Here is a 20,746-nt window from a genome sequence, read left to right as displayed (position 1 = left end):
GTTAGAGTGCCAACTTGCAGGATAGGTACTGAGATCTCACGTGGACTGTGTGTGTGCTGGAGAAGGATGAATGAAGACATTACACAGAGGTGTGCTATGGAGGTATGAGCAGTGCATGCAGAGCCGCCTGGGCGGGGAGTGGGCAGAGTGAGAAGTGGTTTACCTACACGACAGGGGACTTGGAAGCGGGCGCGACTCAGTTATCCCATGAGACCTGCTCAATTACGGACTGTCAGAGGAAAGAGCAAAAATAAGACACACACACAATCAGTTCTAAATGCAGCATGCTGGCCAGGCCCTCTCCGCCCATCCTCCCAGAGACATGCCCATCTGAGAGCACACTGGGGATCATTGACTTCATCTCTCCAAGGCTGGCAGTGTCAGTGTGGTAACAGGGATGTGCAGAGAACAGACATACAGTGGAGCTGATGAGCGGTCAGATCTACCCCACCTTCTGTGAGGCTTAAGTCCAAATTCCTCCATGTCTTGTTTCTTGAAGCCCTGGCCCCTAGATGGTTCTGATGACATGTAACATAGACATGGACATGGAATTTGAAGCCACTAGAATCATCCCAACAGAGTGACTACATAGGTGGGCTAGTGTCCGTACTGGGCTTGACTTCTCCCAGCATCCTCAAGCCCCACCTCAACCATAAGCTGGACCTCACTCACCTTGGACCTGATGTTTCTGAGTTGCCGGGTAACACAGGATCTGTCTTTTTTCAGGAAGTCAGGATTGCTTTTAGATTTCATGATGTCTGAAGGAACAAAAAAAGGCTCATTACTTTTGCATTCTACAATCTTCTGAAAACAAACAGAATGTGTGGGAGGTTTCAAGTCCACTACTAACGTGCACTAAGACATCCAAGTCCAAGTAAATAACCAGTCCGGAATATGCCCTCCTTGGACACCAGCAAGCACCAGAGCACTGGGTTTCCACAGGGTTTAAGTCACAACTTCTGAGTCATACAGAAGGATCTCTTACTTGAGTTGAACTTTGACTTCTGGGCAGACCAATTGGTATCATTATTCCCAGCTTACTCCTGGCACAGGACTGGTATCAAATAAAATCAGATAAATTCTCATAACCTACCACATCAAGAAAATGGTCCTTTCAGTGTCTTAAATACAGATGACAAAGATGCACACTGAGTCACAACCCAGTTTTTCGTAGGGATGGGGTTTTCATGCTTTTGCAGTAAAATTTCACCATTTCTCTTTACATCAGCACACAAACATCTCCCTGTTAAGCCAGGCGTTGGTGGTGCATCCTTTAATTCCAACTTAGGAGGCAGAGGCAGGCGGATCTCTGAGTTCAAGGGCAGCCTGGTCTACAGAGCCAAGTTCCAGGACAGCCTCCAAAACAATACAGAGAAACCCTGTCTCGGGAAAAAAAAAACGTCTCCCTTTCTTCATAAGGACTACATGCTTTGTCACTGTGCAGCTCCTAACAACTCCAGTTTTCCCTGTGTGCTGGGCTGCTGTCCATGGATGACACTTAGCATGTTATGCCGTGTGCTGGGCTGCTGTCCATGATGACACTTAGCATGCTGTGCCCTGTGTGCTGGGCTGCTGCTTGTGGCACCTGTCTGTAGATGCAGTACCCTATGTACACTTTTCAGAGATTAGTTAGCCTTTAATGCCTTGCTTTTTGGTTTTCTACCCTTTTACAGTTAAATAGTTTTTATATTGTGCTGTTGTTGCCAGTTGCCTTCCAGAAAAGATGTTTATACCTCACAAGCATGCAGAGGACTTGTCTGCTGGCACGTGTGAGCATGTGAGGGCTGCTATGGTTACTGCTTCTAAACTTGCTGGTGAAGGAAAGTTGAGCTGCAGGATGTTACGGACTTGAGCAGATTTTCAGTTTGGGGGGCTTTTATAAAATATCACCATGAGCTGGGCGTTGGTGGCGCACGCCTTTAATCCCAGCACTTGGGAGGCAGAGGCAGGCGGATCTCTGTGAGTTCAAGGCCAGCCTGGTCTACCAAGGGAGTTCCAGGACAGGCTCCAAGACAATACAGAGAAACCCTGTCTCGAAAAACAAAAACAAAACAAACAAACAAAAAATCACCATGAAGCTAAGGTGAAATCATGAATTATCAGAAAGCGTCCAATAGAATGTGGATCTACAGCCTCTTTTCCCTCTGTCCTCCACAGTGCCTGGATATTTTCAGCCAGCACAGAAAAAGGCTATTCTCGAGAGGGTAGTAGGTTCCCCGATCTTTCTGCTTGTCTGTGGTCCTCGAAGATTTTATGGTAAAACATCTGGATTGAGGAACTAATAAGAACTTCCCCTACATGCTGGAGTTTCTCAGCAGACAGAATCTAAGACCCCTTGTTACTATGGAAGAAACTTTGTAAGGCAGCTGCAGGACATAGGAGGAGAGGGTCCTGCGGGCAACCTGTGCATGTGGGACCCCTTAAGGAGATATGGGATGCCACAGGACATTAGAATTTCTGGGCTTTGAGTCAAGTGCTAAGAAATCTTTACAACACTGGGTGGTGGTGTTGCATGCCTTTAAGGGAGGCAGAGACAGGCAGATCTCCGTGAGTTTGAGGCAAGCCTGATCTACAGAGTGAGTTCCAGGATAGCCAGGACTGTTTCACAGAGAAAACCTGTCTCAAAAAAACCAAAATCTTTACTAGTAGCACCCAGATTGCTCACCGTATCCTGACACAGCAGTGCCCTCAGGAGATTTCTCTCCCAGGGCCTCTGTGGCTGCTTTCAGCTGCTCTTTCAACCTGCTGATATCACAGTCAGCTTTGGCCTTCGCAATGCTGAGCTCTGTATAGATGTCTTTGTATTTGTCACTAGCATACTTCTTATCCTAGAGAATAAAAGGACAGAAATGAATGGCAGCTATAGACAGGGATCAGACTCACTCTGGACTCTGGCCTTGGGGATAATTTGCTGGGGGAAGTAACTGTGTCTTGGAAATGACCCCACACCCTCCCTCTCCAAAGCCAAAGACTGAACACTAAACATGCAGTGAGCAGATGGGGCAGTGACCAGGGTAAGCTCAGGCAGCCTGCTGTAGTTCTGTCTGCACAAAAGCCTCTGAGTTTTAGATTTTCTAAGTGACCTGATCATACCAAGGATTATATCACTTCTTTCTGAATGCAGGAATCCCTTTGAAACTAGTCCAAATAGACCCATCTTGATGGTGGACCAAGCCCTACTTTACCCTCATGGCACTCTTCTATCCAAATGCATAGAGACACAGGAACAACCACACCTAACTAGGTGAAGGAGGCTTAACTCCTAAGGCATATGCTTACAGGCTGGTGTTTTAAGGAAATCTGACTTTGGGACCATGATTGTGTAGCGTGGCCTGCTGTGCCAAAATGAGCCCAGTGGGACCTGGTCAGGCCTCCCAGCATTCAGTCTGCTGTGCCCTGCCTCCAAACATGTGGCCCTTACCCGCAGGGCTGTCTGGAGTTCATCCTTGAGGGAGCTGATCTCTTGCTTCAGGTACTGTATTTCTGACTCTTTGACCCGCAACAAGACCTATAAGGAGAGAGAAAATATGAGGGCTGACTATCAGGAACCAGGGATTCTGTAGTCTGTGCAGACAGTTGCTTCATACAGTGGGAAGGAGGAGGCAAGCTCATCCTTGCTGACACCCAACAGAAGACATGATTTAAAAACTGCTCAATGTTTCTATAGAAATGGGAAGGGGAAATGACTCTGCTAGTCTTCCTACTCCTGAGAACCTGGGGCAGCAGGCATTGGGCTACCTTGAGTTCCCACTACTGACTTGTTCTCTTTGTAAAGGCCTAGACATACTGTTCCTGTTGGAACTTCTGCTAACCTTACTCACCTCCTCCTGCTCACCTGTCAGTATGGTACAGTTTGAGCCATCTATAAGGGAAAATCTTAACCTAATGGGAGCCTTCTTGAGGATGCCCTACACTAGTGGTTCTCAACCTTCCTAAGGCTATGACCCTATAATAAATATAGTTCCTCATGTTGTGCCGACCCCCAACCATATCATTATTTTGTTGCTATTGCATAACTGTAATTTTGCTATTATAAATCGTAGTATAAATAGATGATATGCAGGGTATCTGATATGTGACCCCCTCAAAATGTTTATGTGACCCCCCCAAAATGTTGAGACTCACTGTAGAAGGAAGTTTCTGTCCTGCCCGTTCCACTGCTGTTGAGTCCCAAATAAACACACACAGAGAGACTTATATTAATTATAAACTGTTTGGCCGATGGCTCAGGCTTCTTACTGGCTAGCTCTCTTTTAATTATCAACCCATTTCTATTAATCTATGTATCTCCACGTGATCTTGGCTTACTGGTGATGCCAGGACTCTTACTTCCTCAGCAGCTACATGGCATCTCCTTGACTTCACCTACTACCTTTCTTTATCCCTGTTGGATTTCCCACCTGGCTAAATCCTGCCTGTCCATTGGCTGAAACAGCTTTATACATCAACCAGTAAGAGAAACATATTCAAGCACACAGAAGGACATCACAGGTTGAGAACCACTGCCCTACACACATTAGAGCCTTTCCATTCTCCCTTTTCAACTTTTGTTTTCTTCCCTTTCTTTCCAGACTGCTCTAGAATCCTCTTGCTTCAGCCTCCCAAGTAGTTGGGATTACAGGTATATGCCACTACAGAACGAACCATTCTGACTTAAAAATGAACATCCTGGGATGAGAAGGTAATTCATGACATAATCTGAGAGCAGCAGCATTCTTGTAGCCTTGAAAGAGGGCATTGTATGAATCCATTTTGTGGGCAGGTAAAGGGAAGGTTGGATTGAATATCCTCATGGCATCTAGAGGGTCCCTGCTCCTGCCTGTGGACCTTAGACTACCTATCAGCCAATTTCCTATCTCTGGATGGCTTTGGACCTTCCCATAGCTTTCACACATGCTAGCTTCAAGCTTTCTTTTTTGTGGTTGTTGCTCCAGAGCTAGAGATGAACCCAGAGTTTTGTATATGCTAAGTCTGAGTGCTACTACTGAATTCTACCCCTCTGGCCCTATCTTCAAATCTGGTCCCTCAATGGCTCTAAGCTAAGAAGCTCTTTGCCTAGCTTCTCACAGTACCTCTAATTCGTAGGCATCCTTGCCCTGTGTGAGTGGCAACCCAGTGGTTTCCCCACCACCATCTCCAGTCAGTAGTGTCCTCAACCGTGTGATCTCCGCAGCCAGTCGATTATTCAGCTCCTGGAGGACAACAACACAACAGTGTCTGCCCACACACTCCTTGCCTGGACACCAGAGAAGGTCACTTCTCACCAGGCCTAAGAATGGAGGCCACAAGCCTTGTGCACGTACAGTACCATGTGTGAGGTAGACACTTGAGGCTGTTAGCACATAAAAGGTGTTCATGTGGGCTTGTGAGGTCATGTGAAGACTTAGGTTTCAGGACCCCTATTAGGAACCAAATTCTGTGGATGCCCAAGTCCAATTACAAAATGGCACACAACATCTGCATATATCCTCCCATATACATTAGATTATCTCTAGATACCCAATACCATGTAATTCTTAAATATTCTGTTGTACTGTATTATTTAGGGAGTAGTGGTAAGACAATAATTAGTATATGTCCAGTGCAAATGCTCTTTTCCCCTTCCTGAAAATTTTCCATCTGTGGTCAGTGGAATCTACTGAAACTCTAGGGCCAATTGTGTCTCTAGAGCTAAGATTCCACAGACCTTAAAACCCTTCTGAGTTGGGCAGTGGTGGCTCACATCTTTAATTTCGGCATTCAGGAGGCTCTCTTACGTTCAAGATCAGCCTGGTCTATAGAATGAGTTCCAGGACAGCCTGGGCTAGTACACAAAGAAACCTTGTCTTGAAAAACAAACAAACAAACAAACAAACAAACAAACAAAAGAAAACCCCCAACCTTCTGTGTGGGCAGTGGATGTATCTTGTTCCAATTGATCTCCTAAAGGCTACTTTGCTCTGTCCCTCCATCTTCTTAGGCCCCCTTTCTAGCTGATAAGTGCTTTTCTTCAAGCGACTGTGGTGGTTCAGTGATCCCAAGTAGTCCCACCCACAGTCTGGTGTGGTGTGAGGGCTAGAGAGGGCAGGCGTGATAGAGCTCCAAGGCAGGCAAAAGCAGGGTGTGGAAGAGGAGCTTACACTGAACTTGGGATCACAACCCAATCATCTGCATGTCTGGGATTCAAGTGAGCCCCAGTTTCCTGATGAACACTGAATTCTGAGAGTGTGACTTACAGAAACAAATATGAGAAGGTAAGCCCACAGTCACTAGAGGACAGAAGACCTCAACCCTGAGATAGACCTGAGATACTCCAATTAGAGGATCAGAGACTTAGAGAAGTGACCTGACTCAAGTCTCTGAAAAGGCAGATGTGGTGGTACCTTGGCTAGGTGAGGTTTAGCTGTTCCTTACCTGGTTGTGGGCATTGAGTTCCTGGTTCTCACGCTGGCATTGCCGCAGGGCCTGCCGCTCGGCCTCCAGCGCCTGGGCCAAGTGTGCATTCTCCAGGCACTTCTGGGAGTACTGTTCCGAAAGGACCTCCAGCTCCCTCTGCACCGACTGCAGCTCCTCCCTGCAGAGAGGGAATGCTTAGCCCTGCCCCACCCACTATAGGACTGGGCAGCTGGACACAGACACTACAGTGTGTGCTCACAGAGTGCCAGGGACACTTGGTAGAAATTACTGTTTTCCTGGGCCATCATAGCTGGCATACTCTGATGATGGAACTGGAGATAGGTCACTTCAAAGTACAGACACTCAGTATCAGGAAACTACCTCTAGTACTGTTCTCAGTGTTCCATGTCCAGAAGTGCCAAATCCCCAAGGCTAGAGACATGAGGAAGCTTTCAGATGAGCCTCCAGTCCAGCAAGCATGACCACTAGACTTCCTGAGTTGTTGCTTTAGACCCTGGCACATTCCACGGGCCCCAGCAAATTCTAATGGATAGATCTCCTGTTACTAACCAGAGGGTCCTAGCAGTGTTACTCCTGCCAAGGGAAAACTCACAAAGTGCTGTCCCAGTGCTGTACTTGGTGTTGCTTTCCATGCAGACAGTATGTATAATATTTCTAGAACGCTAACTGTGGCCCCTTTTGTCACAAACAGCTGTGGTACATCAGACACAAAGCAGCAGCCAGCCCCCGGCTCTTAGTAAGGCACTGCTATAGTAGCAGTGGTACAAACAAACTGGAGGATGGTGTCTGTGGTCAACGCTAACAAACAGAGGTGTTGTGTTTTGTTTTAGAACAGGGTCTCCATATATAGCCCAGGATGGCTTTGGATTTTTGTGGCCATCTTCCAGCTTTAGTCTCCTAAATGCTGGGATTACAAATGTATTTCACCATGTCCAGCTTAAGCTATGTTTTTTAAAAATGTCATTTATGCATTTGTTTCTCTGCATCTTAGAGATCAGTCTTAATTAACCTCCCCTTCCCCCACCAGCAAGGTAGTATGGGCTGTCCTTAGAATCATGGTCTCCTTACTCCCCCAAGACCAACATCAAAGTTCAAAGATATCTTAGGCTTGGGAAAGTGGCTCTCTTCCACAGGACTGACCCAGGACTAGGTGACTTACAGGTACTGCCGCCTCAGGGCTTCAATGTCCGAATTGATGCTGCTGATCTGAGACCGCTGGCTCTTCTCTAACTCCCGTTCCATCTCCTCCCGATGAGCATTCTTCATGGCTTCAATGGCTGCATGAAAGTCACAGCCCCTCAGTACCAAAATCTAGGGCTACAACTGGCAGTGGTTCTTTTTACTACATTATCCCTCCACAAGGTCAAGGGCCTTGATGTCTGCGCTTTGATGACACCAACTCTAGCAGCAGTAGGACGCCACAGAAGGCTGCTTTATCAGAGTCCAGCTCTCTGGGGGTAAACAGAGGCTGAGAATTCACAAACTAATTTCCCCTTGAAGGGCTATAGGTGTGTTACATGTGACATTAGAAAAACCCCACAATGATCAAGTAAATGTCAATGTTCTACTCATGCATGAGTTTTTGAAACAAGAGTGTCTGAGAGCTGGTTTACTTTCTTTCCCGATTATTACAATAAGCCACCGTATTGTCATTGATCATGTAAAGAGAATGCAATGCAAGATGGACAAGACACACTTGCTGGGGCTGTGTTACAGCATATCCATGCTCTGGTGAAGAGTGCTCCAAGTGATGGGCGCTTATCACAAACATCTGGAGCACTGGCTCTCAGTTTGGAGGCTCTCAAAAGGCTTGTCAAGTTGGTCCTTGCCTCACTTTGATCTTCAAAAACTTTTCTCCAAAATGAAGCTTAAGGCTAGGGCTGGTGCTGATTTGGTCCAGCACTTGCTGGACATGCATGAGGCCATGTTCAATCTCCAGGGTGGGGTGGTACACGTCTGTTACTCCAGCACCGGGGTGATGGAGGGAGGAGAATGAGCTCAGGGTTATCCTCACTTACACAGGGAGTTAAAGGATGGGCCTAGGTTAGAGACCCTACCTACCCATACCCACCACCACCTACAAAGAGGAAACTTCAATCTCAGGAAAAAACAAGGTGAAGACAATCCTATTGTGAACCGCAGGTTCAGGGACATGGGGCCCCTGTGTTCATGGACTTAGCCCCACCTGAGATGGTGGCAGCTGTCTCCTCAGCCAGGAGGCGGTCCTTTTCCTCCCGCAGCTTCTCCAGTTCTCGCTGGTGCTGCCTCTGTAAGTCTTCAATCTTCTTCTGGTGTGTCTCTTCCATGGCAGCAAAGCCTCGCTCACATGTAGCCTGTGGGATGAAGAGGGCTTATTGGTTCTCTTTGCCTCCAAGTGGCTGTCCTGTGTAACAAATAGGGCAGTGACCTGCTTGGGCCAGGAAGTGACATGGTCTCAGGATACGGCTGGTGTTTCTAGCATCAACACCAAGTCAGTGTGTAGCTACACACCCTTTGTTCTGAACTGCGTGTCATCACAACCAAATGGCACATGTACTGCCTAGAGTAGCAGACACACTGGGTATTGTTGTCAACAGGGACAAATTCTGACAAACCTGCTAGTTAGAGCAAAGGGTAGTCCATCCTCTGTGGGCTGGGGTAACAGGACCTATTTTTGGGAACCGGGGAGCTCCAGCTGATTATTAACCTCAAGGGTGTCCACAAAAGATGCCAGCATCTTTCCTGCCAGCCTATGCCTTCTCATTTCCTCTCTTTTAAAAGGGGAACAGAGGCATGCTACCCACTGAGAACCATACCACCTTACAGATACTACAGGTGAGTCCTAAGGAGTCCCTGTTCCCCACAGCCACAGAGGCTAGCTGGTTTCCCCAACCAAGTAGTAAAGCATGCCCTGTGCTCCACCTGCAGCTGGCAACTACTATGAATGTGGGTCATGCTGCCTGAACTTGTGATAGCTATTTCTGTGAAAAACAGGCTTTCTGATAAACAATCGGGAAGAATGTGGCTCTAGCTCTGTGTTCCTACCTTATCATTTTGCTAATGGGGTCAATAAAGGATGCCAAGTATCCAATTGTCATGCTTTGACATTTTTTACGCCTCACAATCACTGTGGTGCCTTTCCAAGAACCTCTATTCAGAAGCTTTAAATTCCTGTTCACATCCTGGAGTGGACTGCAAAGTTACTATCTCTACACAGCCTAGGGATAATTTCATACAGCCTGTTTACTCTTATAGACTTTGCACAGAATGTTCACTGAGGAACTTTACACTTGTGATAGTGTGTCAGTGCTCGGAATATACTGGATTTTGGCTCATTTCAGATTTTGAGTTCCATATAATGGATGCTCATCCTACTCTGATTTGAGCATTTTGGAATACAAGACGAAGATAGGGTCTGAAATTCCTACAACAGAAACACTGAGGTGTCTTTAACAACGAGGTTGCTTCTTTAACTGTAGTATGTTTGAAAGTTGTTACTCTGTAAACCAATTTTAAAAATTTGAGTGTGTCTGTGTACATGGAAGCTATGGTTGATCCTTGACACTGAGTGTCTTTCCTTGATCACGTCTACTTTATAAAGAATCTCTTATCTGAACCCAGAATCTGTTGATTTAGCTCGCTAGCCTAGCTAGCTTTCTTTGGTGATCCTTTGTAATTCTGCCATGTGCTAGAATTACAAGGGGGCCACACCATACCATGCTTACCCAGCACTTACATGAGTGTTGGGGATCCAAACTCCAGTCTCCATGCTTGCTGGCAAGCACTTTAAACACTGAGCCATTTCCCCAGCTCCAGATTGTAATTTTAAATCATCTCCAGGTCAAAACAAGTTCCTTACTGACTAAGACACAGACTCATGGCCAGTGGTGGTGAGCAGCAGCAACAGTCCGGGCCTCTCCCTTATCTGGGCAGAGATCCACAGAGAGAAATTGTTCCAGCTGGGCTCGCTCTTAGACAGTCTGGTCAAGCAAACGTGTCCAGCTGTGCCACAAGTCCCACAGAGGGCTTGCAGTTCTTGGGCTCAACCCTGAAGCTTACTCTCAACCTGTATCTTTTGTTTCAAAGGTGTTTTCTCACCAGGTAACCTGAACCCAGGGCAACCACTCTGCCACCCTGCTGCTATTTTGCTGATGTTGCCAGGCCTGGACCCATCTATCTCAGACTGTGGAGGTGCCTGTTGATGCAGAGAGGAACAGGCAATGGTGCCCCAGGCTCCCATAGGATCATTGAATACACATTTTGAACAGTTCTCATGATGCTTAATGGTTCTTAAAACATCTGGATGAAATCAGGAAAAGAATGGTGAGCAACAGTGCCTCAGATGCCTCATTAGCTATGTGGAAGGCAAAGGAAAAGCAGCAGCCTGAACATACGAGTTTCCCTTCAGTATGGAAGGAAAGGGTGTTGGGAGACAGTCACAGACACCTGCTGTGCTACACCTGTTATACATGGCAGGAACACTGGCCTGCAAAAAGACCTGGTGCAGATACCCTTGGGGCCTGCACACCTTCCAGTGGGGAAGAAGATGAAGACACAGCTACCAGGCCACCTCTGAAATCTAAGAGACGGTTAGAACCCTCCACGATTATGCCCAGGCAGCCACAAACCGAGTCTAAGATAAAGGGGAGGGGGTCCACAGAAGCATGACAAGAAGGCCGGGAGACAAAAGGGGGAAGACCCTTCTCAGACACAATGCCCACTCACTGCCAACTCTTGGGAAGGTAGGCCAGGTAAGAACGCTTACTACTTTGCAAATATTGCTGTGTTGTAAACTCCCAACCATGCTCTTTGAGAAGAGTCAGGTGGTAACTACCCTTCATAGATGTGAGACAATCCTTAGACTAATGCCTCAATTATGAAGCCAGAGGGGGTTTAGAGGGTGAGAAAGGTGAAGGGTGTGCACAGTGCCCTGGAGGCATGAACAGCCAAGGAAGATGACAGTTTACTTTCCCACAGCTGCTCTCCTTGCTAGCTTCCTCCTAGGTCATGAGTTGAGGGGCAGGAGAATGTTACTCAATTATGCCTGTACAGCAGTTGAGAGTTAAACTATCTCCTATCCCCACTCTAAGATCTCAGTTGCCCGCAATGCCCCTTTCATGTATCACCAAAGAAAACTGGCTCTGAAAAATAAATGGTGCGAAAGACCTTGAGGCTCTCAAAGTCCCGCTGGTACTTCTCCCGCAGGGTGGCCACATCACCCTCCAGCTCTTTGTGGCCCAGCTCTTCTCGCATGACATCCATTTGGGCCTCCAGCTCCTGGATGCGTTCTCGCAGTCCTGTCATGGATTCGGCCTCATCCTTGGTTGTTGGCACAGCTCTGGGCTCAGATGGTCTGGAGGCCAGTGGGGAGTCTGCGTGTGAAGGTTGGCAGAGGCTGAGGGCTCCCCGCAGGCTCCATACATAGTGTTCCTGCAAGGCCCTCAGCTCCTCCTGATGGACAGCCTGCAGCTCCCGGACCTTCAGCTGGAACCTGTCCTCCAGCATCTTCATTTGCTGTACGTGTTGCTGTTCCATGGCCTGCCTGTCTTTGACTGAAGCATCTAGCTGGCTGAGAACCCGGCTACGCTCAGCCTGCAGTGTATTTTCGGTGTGGCTCAACTGCTCCACCATGCACCTAATCTCCTCCTCATACCTGCCCTGCAGGGCAAACATGCTTTCACTGTGTTTGCTTTCTGCTTCTTGTAGACATCTCTGCTGATGGTCCATCTGGCTCACCTTGGCCTTGAGCTCAGTGTTTTCCTTTTCAATGAGGGTGATCACTTTCTGGTACTCACTCTTCTGCTTGTGGAGAAGTTCTTCATACTCCTCCTTTAGGGCCCCAACCGCTTGTGCACGCTTCTGGCAAGAGCCTCCTGTAGCCTCCTGACAGGCCTTCTTGTAAAATCGCAGCTCCTTTTCATATTCCAGTCGAATTCTGCATGCTGCATAGCACACTTGAGCCTGAATAATTGCATCTTGAACCAGTAATGAAGAATACTGACCAAGGCCCTCTAGACAAGCATCATACGAGAGATGCTGGGACATCTGCAGAAGCCTTTGGCAACCCCCAAGTTGCTCTGTAGGAGGCAGAGCTGGTAAGGCAGCTGAAATCTCCTCAAGGATGCTAGCTTTTTCTCTCAGCTGCTGGGCCAGCTCATCCTGAATGGCAGCAAGGACTTCAGGGCTCTGATGGAAAGCCTGCAAGGGCTCTTGGGAGCCCTCCATGCCTGGCTTCAGCACCTCTCCTAATGGGCTCTGGTCCCAGGATGTTTGCACCTGGTCCTCCCTGCCAGTTGGATGCCTGAGGGTTTCTAAGATCTGCTGTATTACTCTTTCAAAGTCTGGGGTTTGGTAGGCTCCCAAGATTTCTCCCAGCATGCATTTGTGCTGCTGTAGGGCTGCCTGGGTCCCCTGTAGGGTCTCCTGTATGCTCTGTAGCCTATGGTGAAACAATTCTCTTAATGACTGTGTGGCATAGCTGAGCTCTGCACGAATCCATGTGGCATCAGCCAGACTTTTGGGAATATGCTGCTGCCTGTCTCCTGACGTGCAGGCTGTTTCTTCTCCCAGTGTCCCTAGGTGCTTACTTAGGGACTCGACCTGGCTCCAGAACTCACCATTCACCAGTACCTTCTTGGCCCAGATCTCCACTGGAGCCCCAACAGAGAGGGCAGCACTTTCTTCCTTCAGTGGCCACTCCCCTGACTGAGTAAGCTCACAGAGAACACCATACACATCTGAAGTGGTATTCTTTAGAGAGTCAGCTATTTGGTTGATAAGTGAGGCCTCCAGGACTATCTGAGCAGAAAGCAGCTTCCTATGTTCCTGCTCATTCAATATGGGCTGGCAGGGCTGCTGCACAGTGGTTGCCGGGCCACTTTCCATGGGGTGTCCCTTCTCTTGCTGAGTCTGTGCCCTGCTGTCTATGGGGGATGCCCATGGCTGAAGGGCTTTTATAGCACTCACAAGCATACTCTCTATGTTAGCCAGGGAAGCTGCACATGCATCCTGTCCCTCCTCCTGGTCAGCAAATGGCAGAGACCTTAGTTTTATCCAGCAGTTTTCTAAGCATGTCAAGGCCTGACTATTTTTGACTTGGAAGTCTTCCAGCTCTTCAGAGTGGTGCTCGATGTTTGTGGTCTTTTCCTGTCTCTCCTGCTCTAGCTGAGAAGCCAGCGCACTTGCCTGTAGCAGGCTGGCATGAAGTTGCTCCCGCAGCTGCGCCTCAGTGCCAGCCCACTGCTGGTGCAATGCGAGCAATGCCTCCTGACTCTGGCCCTGCTGGCTCTCCAGCCTCACGGTCACATCTTTGAGCTTCTCCTCTGTGACATAGAGCTTTGTCTCCAGGGAGTGGATTATAGAGATGTATGTTTCAGCATCTGCAGCTGCAGGGAGTGTGCTAGGGGTAGCTTCTGAGGACACACTGTCCTCTGAGGGTGACTGGTCCTGGCTGGTGTCTGATGATGTGCTGCTAGTCCAGGCCTTTGCACACCCCTCAGGGTGTATGTATCTTTGGCACTGGATTGTAGAGAACCGGATTCTTGGCCTTTTCAAAGGTGCTCCCTGGTCAGACTTAGAGGAGCATTGCAAATGCCCCTCCCTGTCAGGCACATCTGCAGACTTTGGGGCTACCATGTTCTCCTCTCTGCTTGGGCTACCACTGCTACACTCTTCCCCCTGGCCAGCACCTGGGTCTTCATCCTCTGGCTGTGAGTGGAGAAAGCCTGGAAATACTCTGGTGACTGAGCCTAGTGGCAAAATGCCACCGTCCTCTGTTTGCTCTGTCGTACTCTGAGGCTCTTTGGCATCCTTTGGAGAATCACTTACAAATCTCCTTAGACACTCTTCCTTTTCCTGCAGCTTAATTTCTGTTTCCTCTAAGCTGCTGCCCAAGGCAATCATTTTAAGCAAAGCCTCATTGAGGTCTTGGTCTTTCTTTTCTAGGACTCTTTCATGTGCTTCCTTAATGTGCTTGAGCTCCTCTTCCTTTTCTCTCAGTAGAGTGCGCACACTCTGTAGCTGGATAGAGACCCTGTGGTGTGAGTGCTCTAGGTTCTGGTAGTCAGCTTCTTTTCCCCTCAGCTTCTCTTGGAGTTCAGCCACATCCCCATCAGATGTGGCCACACGTTCCATGAGCTCTTGGAATTGTTGCTTGATGAGATCCCGTTCATCATGGAGGCTCTGTACGTGCTGGGCTAACTGGCGGATGCTGGCCTCCCGGGCCTCTAGCTCTTCCTCTAGCAGCTGCACCTGTTCACTGCCCTTGCATTTCTCACTCAGTTTCTCTTTCTGGAGAGCCTCTACCTGCTGCACATGGCCTTGTAGCTGCTCCTCATAGGCACTGGCCTTGTCCTCTACCTCTTTCAGGTTCTGCAACAGTGCCTGTTTCTCTTGTTCACAGCTCTCCAGCAATAGTGTATAGTTCCTCTTCAACTTCTTCTCCATCAGATTCTGGGCCTGTTCACTGGTACCTAGCTGCTGGCTGAGCTCAGCAATGCATTCCTGCAGCCTCTGCACCTCCTTCTGTCGGTCCCGTTGCAATGCCTGCTGTGTTTCTAGGCCCCTCAGTTCCTGTGTCTTCTCTAGCAGCAAGGCTTCTGTACTTTTGAGTTTCTGCTCACTGGCCCTCAGCTGACCACTCAGCATGGCCTTGCTGTGCCGCCATTCCTCCAGTTGCTCACGTACTTTACCCTGCTCCAGCTTCAGCTCGCCCTTGAGCTCGGCTAGAGCCTGCTCCTTAAGGGCCAGCTCTGCAGCTGCATTACCAAGTCTTGCTTGCAGGGTTTGAATCTCAGCCTCATGATGCCGGATTGCATCCTTGGCCTCCCCATAACTATGTTTCAGGGTCTGAATCTGCTGTGTGACGAGCTCTTGCCGTCGGCACTGAGCTTCCAGCTCACTTTGGAGGTCTTGGTTGACTCTATGGAGCCTCTGCCAGGCACCCGATGGGGAGGTGGCCACTTCAGTCTTAAAAAAACCGATTAAATACTGGTTAGTAACACTCAGGCCACCCTGTTCTGAGTGTCACACCTCTGGCCAGGATCAATCATAGAAAAGCTCCTTGGTGGGTTTGGCTTTAATCCTTTGCACAACTTTTTTTTTTCTTCGTTTAAAGAAAAAAAAATCAAATTAATGTGGGTTTTGGTTTGTTTTGTTTTTTGGTAAATATAGCTGCTTCCACATAAACAGAACACATGGGGAAAAAACATCAAAAAACAGCTCTAATTGAACAGCATCTAGAAGAAATAAACCAAATAAAGCTGAATAATGGAACACACTGAGAAGTATAACAGAGACCGAAGGACAAAAGGACACCGCATTTGTTTTGCAAAACAAAGTATGCGGTTCTAGACCACATGTTTAAAGCAGCACAGGGCATAAGGCACAAGAAAGTGACGTCACTTCCTTCCATGATAGGAAGAGAAGGAAGGCAGGTAACTACTTGAGAGATGCCAGCAAGGTAACATTGGAACACTTCCTTTAGAAAGCGTAGTCAGGCCTCCACCGTAAGGAGAAAACTAATCTCTACCTGCAAGAAGACAGAACAAGGGGAATGCAGATCATGAAGCAAAATGTGGTAACAAAACAAACCTTTGTAAAACTCAAAATAAGAGTGAAACATGCAAAACCCAAAATAAAACACAAAACTCCCCAAACTGAGAGACACACAGAGGAGACAGAACTAATATAAAGCAGGGGAAACAACATGGGTAAGTTGAGAGCCCCACCTAGAATCTGGTCTGCCCAGGCTCCCTCATTCTACTGGTGGGGAAACCACAGATGTGACACTCAGGCAAAGTTCCAGTTCCACACCATGTTCACCATCCAAAGCATGCAGCCCCTCCCAGCAGTTAGCACAGTACCCTACCCGAGCTTGCATCTCTTAATCCTTACTGTCCCAAAAGGCCTTTTGCCCCTTTTCCTTTAACTTTATTTCCAAAGCTTAGGGGTAGTCATTATTAGATTCAGTGGGAAACTGGCCCAGCTGCTGACCAACAGGGCCTTCAGTGTAGATGCACATGATAGTCCATGTTAGACACACAGGTTAGCAATGTGCAAAGCTCCGAGGCAGTGTCTTTACCACCATGTCTGAAATCAAGTCTTGTGTGATGGACCCAACAAAGGCTTAGGAAAAGGCCTGAATGAATAACCTAAAGGATTTCTCAGTAGGCTGTGTAGACAGGAGATGCCTGCCATGACCACCAGTTCCAGGCAATAAGGTCAGAAGCAGGGTATCAGTGAGTCTGTGGGAAGTGAAGAGGGTACAGTAATGTGGGTAGGGGACGGGGTGAGCGCAGGACACATACAGCAGTACGAGGGACAGGACCTGGTTGAGGAGAGTGAGGACTCCAGGTCCACATGCACCTTGGTGACGAAGACTGAGAAGGTCAGTGCACAAGGGTCTGTCTGGGTATGTCAATAGCCAACTTGGCAGAGACTAGGACTTTGAGAGCTAAAGGCCCTTGGAGAACATTAGTTCTAAATGACACGGGCAGGAGGCTGCTGCTGTAGGGGGTGAAGTATGCTTCTGGGATCAGTGGCAGAATCAGACTAGAACATAGAACCCCAAGACCAATCTAAAGCCAATGTCTTATCCTTGGTCTTTTCTGGGAGCTTAAATTCAATTCTACCATTCCATTCCACTATCCCTAGCACTTATTTGTTGATTCTCCCATCAACGTGACAGTGCCCAGGGCGAGAGTATGTCCCCTTCATGTCTCAGAGCTAGCACTAAACCGAGGCAGCCAGCTATAGGACAACACATGCCACCTGTCTTCATACCAGGCTACCTTGAGACCTTTTTTTAAAATATCCACATCAAGGGTACTCTAGGGATCTGAGTGCAGCAGGATTCTGGAAGATGCCTTCAAGAGAAGGACACTGGCCTTGGGCTGTCAGCTCAGCACCTAGCTGCCACCACTTTGACCTCATTCCTGGTTGGATTAGGTTGGCTAGGTGGTCATATGTCCTCTTGAAACTTAGGCTGTTAAAAAGGAATGGTTAGGTGGGTGGTGGTGCAGGTCTAGCTCTGCCACTAATTTGTGTTGGTTCTAAGAAGGCACTTGGCTTGCTGTCTTGCCCAGTTTTTTCAGAATATATATAACGGGCCCTATCTCACTATGGTGAACACAATGAGAAACAACATACAGATAAGTGGTTTTCACAAAAGCACAATGTCTGGAAAGCCCAAAGGAGAGATCACCAAAATGATTTCTTGACCAAAAGATAATCCTTAGCTGTAGAGATTTGGGGCACGCTCCCCAAAATGAATGTCCTAGTAGCAAGGAAAATGTACAGAATATCACAGCATTAAGAACCCTTGGTCCTTGTTGACCAGAGCTCTGCCATGTTTGCACATTCCTAGCCTGTGGGCCTGAGCAGACCTTTCACACCGAAGCCCCTGGGTGCATTGCTGACTGGGCAGCTGCCCACCCTACCTGCAGCACATAGCCCTCCCGGGCACTCTGCTCTCGGCCCAGGGCCACCCTTAACTGGTCCTGCAAAAGTCGGTTCTGCTCTAGAAGATCCGAGGCCTCTTTCTGGCTCTGCTCCAGCTGTTGGTGAAAATAAACAAATACACACACTTCACAAACATGATGACACAAGTGGCCAAAACAATGGGGCTTGTTCATTGGCCTCAGACATCTCCCTGGATACACAGCATATAGAACTGAAGGGTCCAGCTCAGGCTGTACACAATATCAACACAACTGCTCCCTCTGGTGGCTAAGGGACACATTTTCTGCTCCTGCCCCAATAAGCTTCAATATTGGCTCACAGTTGTGCTATACAGGCTGAAATACAGGTGGAAAGTTCCTATCTGGGGAGGTGGCTGTGTTCCACTGACAAAAGAAGGCTTTACATCTTGATCAAAAGGAAGAGTGTGTGGGGTTCTCTGGCATAGTCATGTAAATCTCACTTCAGGTCCTGCTGTATTTCTACTGACTACTTCATCTGATCAGGTTTACAGAATAAATCCCACACAAAGTTCTGGGATACTCTTAAATAAGACACAGAAACCTGTAAATTTTCTATATTCTTATTTTCAATAGTCTCAAAGTCACCATCCACCTTGCCCCAAACTTCTGAGAGCCTCAACGATGCTCTGCTGTATGGGGGTGGGGGCTTCCCTGGTCTGCTGGACCATGAGGGGCAGGGGATGTTAGCTCCTGAGCCCCAGACTCAGTTAAGAACTCAGCGTGTGGCCTGCAGGCCAGAAGGCTTATTTTGGTAGCCTAGAATGATGTAAGTTTGAATTACATTATTTCATTTTACTTGTATTTTATTAATGGATATAGAAAATGGAAAAGTCAAAGTGTTGGTGCTAGTGATTTGTCAGGTTCATACATTTAATAAGACAGAAAAAAAAAAAAACCCAAAAATAAAAGAGGCAAAGAGAGGCATGCTGAAGTGGTAGGTAGATCATCAACTGGCTATTATGGAAAGAATGTAAGAGTATGCCTGATGCATGCTGAGGAAAATGCCCCTAAGGGGGCAAAAATCACACACAACCCTAGGTAGGCTGAGTACATATCTCAAATACCTCATGTGAGTATTCTGGATTTTAGGGTTGTTGTTTTGCCTTTGAAATGATTCTGGAATAACTGTATATACACAATGAGCAATGTGGAGGATGGGACCCAATCTAAATATGAACTTCAAGCATGTTACTTTATAAACATGACCTCAGTTATACATGTGATTTGGACATTTTGATTTGTTTTGGCATGCTAGGATTGAACCCAGGGCTTTGTGGATTATACAAATGCTGTAACATTGGGGTCATATCCCTAGTCTTCTATATAGTATAGTATTTACTAATTTTATACAGAGACAAACTTCCACGGTAGGGAACTTTCTGCTTGTGTCTTGCTATCACTAAATTGTGACTTTTGGATTAAGAATACTCATCCTGTACCTCTTTGGTAATGCAACTCATAAATGTACATGCAGATGTAATCTGGACACATTCTCTGAGAATCATATGCTATGAACACAGGGGCTAGCTTATATGACTCTCTACCAAAATGCTAGAATGCATCCATCTAGTAACTGCCTTACTCCATCTCACCACAGCCCTGGGTCACATCCCTACTCTCCTATAGTACTGTATTGAGTAATGTTGTGCATGTAAGAAGGGAGCTGCCCCACATTACCTCTTTCTCTAGAAGAGAGGTGAGCTCATGTGTGGAGAGCCGCTCACTTCTGTCTTCCAAGGATAGGTGCAGAGGGGCAATAGGCACCTGTTTCTCTTCCCTGAGAGGGGTAGTTTCCACTTGGTGCCACCGCTGCTCAATTTCCACATGGACATTCTGTGTCTTGAGGTCAGGGGGTCCCAGGAGCCCTGGGCTCCGGTCTATGTCCATACGTAGGGCTGTATCCTCCACACCTGGTCCATCAACAGTGTCCAGCATCCCAAAGCGCTTGCGGCGCTCTTCTCGCCGTCGAGCTCGCTCGCGCTCCAGCTCACCTGGCTCGGCTTCAGGACGCCCAGGTTCACCAGCATCAGAGGACCCCACAGTGCTGGCCCTTTCTTGAGCCAGGGCCTGTTGGATGGGTCGGAATTCAGCCCAGTCAAACGTCTTGGAGCGGCCCTCCCGCCTCCGTTCTCGAGCACGGCTCTTCTTCTGCTCAGGGTCTGGCTCTCCTGGCTCAGCTTCTTGCTTCTCATTCGGCCTTGGGCAGGTCTCAAAAGAGGATGTGCTTTTATTCTTTTCCTCAGGCAATGAGCTATGGGGCAGTGAGGAGACACGAACCTGTCAGGGAGCCTAGACATTTCAGCAGGTCCCAGGGCCAGCCCACACCTGTTCTGATCCTCAAAGTGGCTTCTAGTGTAGGGACAGAATGTCCCACCTGTGCTTGGTTCTCCCTTGGAGACCTCAAACCTAGCTGATGAGAAGGCAGAGGAAAGAGCTTCAGCTGTTCCTGAGACTTCAGTTCTCACCCTTTAAAAAGGAGTGTCATGGTAGTCATATCATGGATGAGGGAGATAAAGCCAATGGACTTGTTTAAGTCCCACAGGTGAGAAGGGTCCAGACACTTGGTGAGGTTGGTTATGAAGCAACCCTACATTATGCAGTAACAGAACTAGCTCTCTTCAGAAGGGCTCATGGATTTCTATAAACAGGAGACACCATTAGCTCTATTTAGAAATATCACTCCAGCTCTAGGCATGACAGATCAGTCAGTGTAAGGCAGAGACTATCTGTGGGTCAAGGGGACAAGTGATTCAGGTAGCCATAAGTCTACCCCACCACAGAGGAGGTAGCATAGTACCCACCATTTTGAGGAAGGAGGTGACTAGGGGCACAGTCAAGCCTGCTCATGCCTCAACCTACCCAGTAATAATAGGGAAGAAGTTGGTTAGTTT

The 20,746-nt window shown here is 47.8% G+C and overlaps 1 protein-coding gene across 7 annotated transcripts in view; it reads right to left on the bottom strand.

The window, feature by feature from the left end:
- LOC101829590 (myosin phosphatase Rho interacting protein) overlaps positions 1-20,746 on the bottom strand; it is a 121,093-nt gene that overhangs the window by 8,305 nt on the left and 92,042 nt on the right. For 3 of the 7 annotated variants that reach the window (XM_040748748.1, XM_040748751.1, XM_040748752.1), the window contains 10 exons: positions 19,533-20,106; positions 17,814-17,930; positions 11,542-15,342; positions 8,582-8,729; positions 7,556-7,673; positions 6,394-6,553; positions 5,073-5,192; positions 3,422-3,508; positions 2,666-2,828; positions 673-758 (listed from right to left, as the gene is read on the bottom strand). In XM_040748748.1, the coding sequence (XP_040604682.1) occupies positions 673-758; positions 2,666-2,828; positions 3,422-3,508; positions 5,073-5,192; positions 6,394-6,553; positions 7,556-7,673; positions 8,582-8,729; positions 11,542-15,342; positions 17,814-17,930; positions 19,533-20,106 (5,374 nt within the window). Of the gene's footprint in view, positions 1-163; positions 230-672; positions 759-2,665; positions 2,829-3,421; positions 3,509-5,072; positions 5,193-6,393; positions 6,554-7,555; positions 7,674-8,581; positions 8,730-11,541; positions 15,343-17,813; positions 17,931-19,532; positions 20,107-20,746 lie in introns of all 7 variants that reach the window. The other 4 variants (XM_040748750.1, XM_040748749.1, XM_040748754.1 and 1 more) reach the window with 4 other exon arrangements.

Source organism: Mesocricetus auratus, unplaced genomic scaffold (assembly GCF_017639785.1).
Source record: "Mesocricetus auratus isolate SY011 unplaced genomic scaffold, BCM_Maur_2.0 Super-Scaffold_100007, whole genome shotgun sequence".
In the NCBI taxonomy this organism is placed as follows: domain Eukaryota; kingdom Metazoa; phylum Chordata; class Mammalia; order Rodentia; family Cricetidae; genus Mesocricetus; species Mesocricetus auratus.
This window is presented reverse-complemented; position numbering and strand designations above follow the sequence as displayed.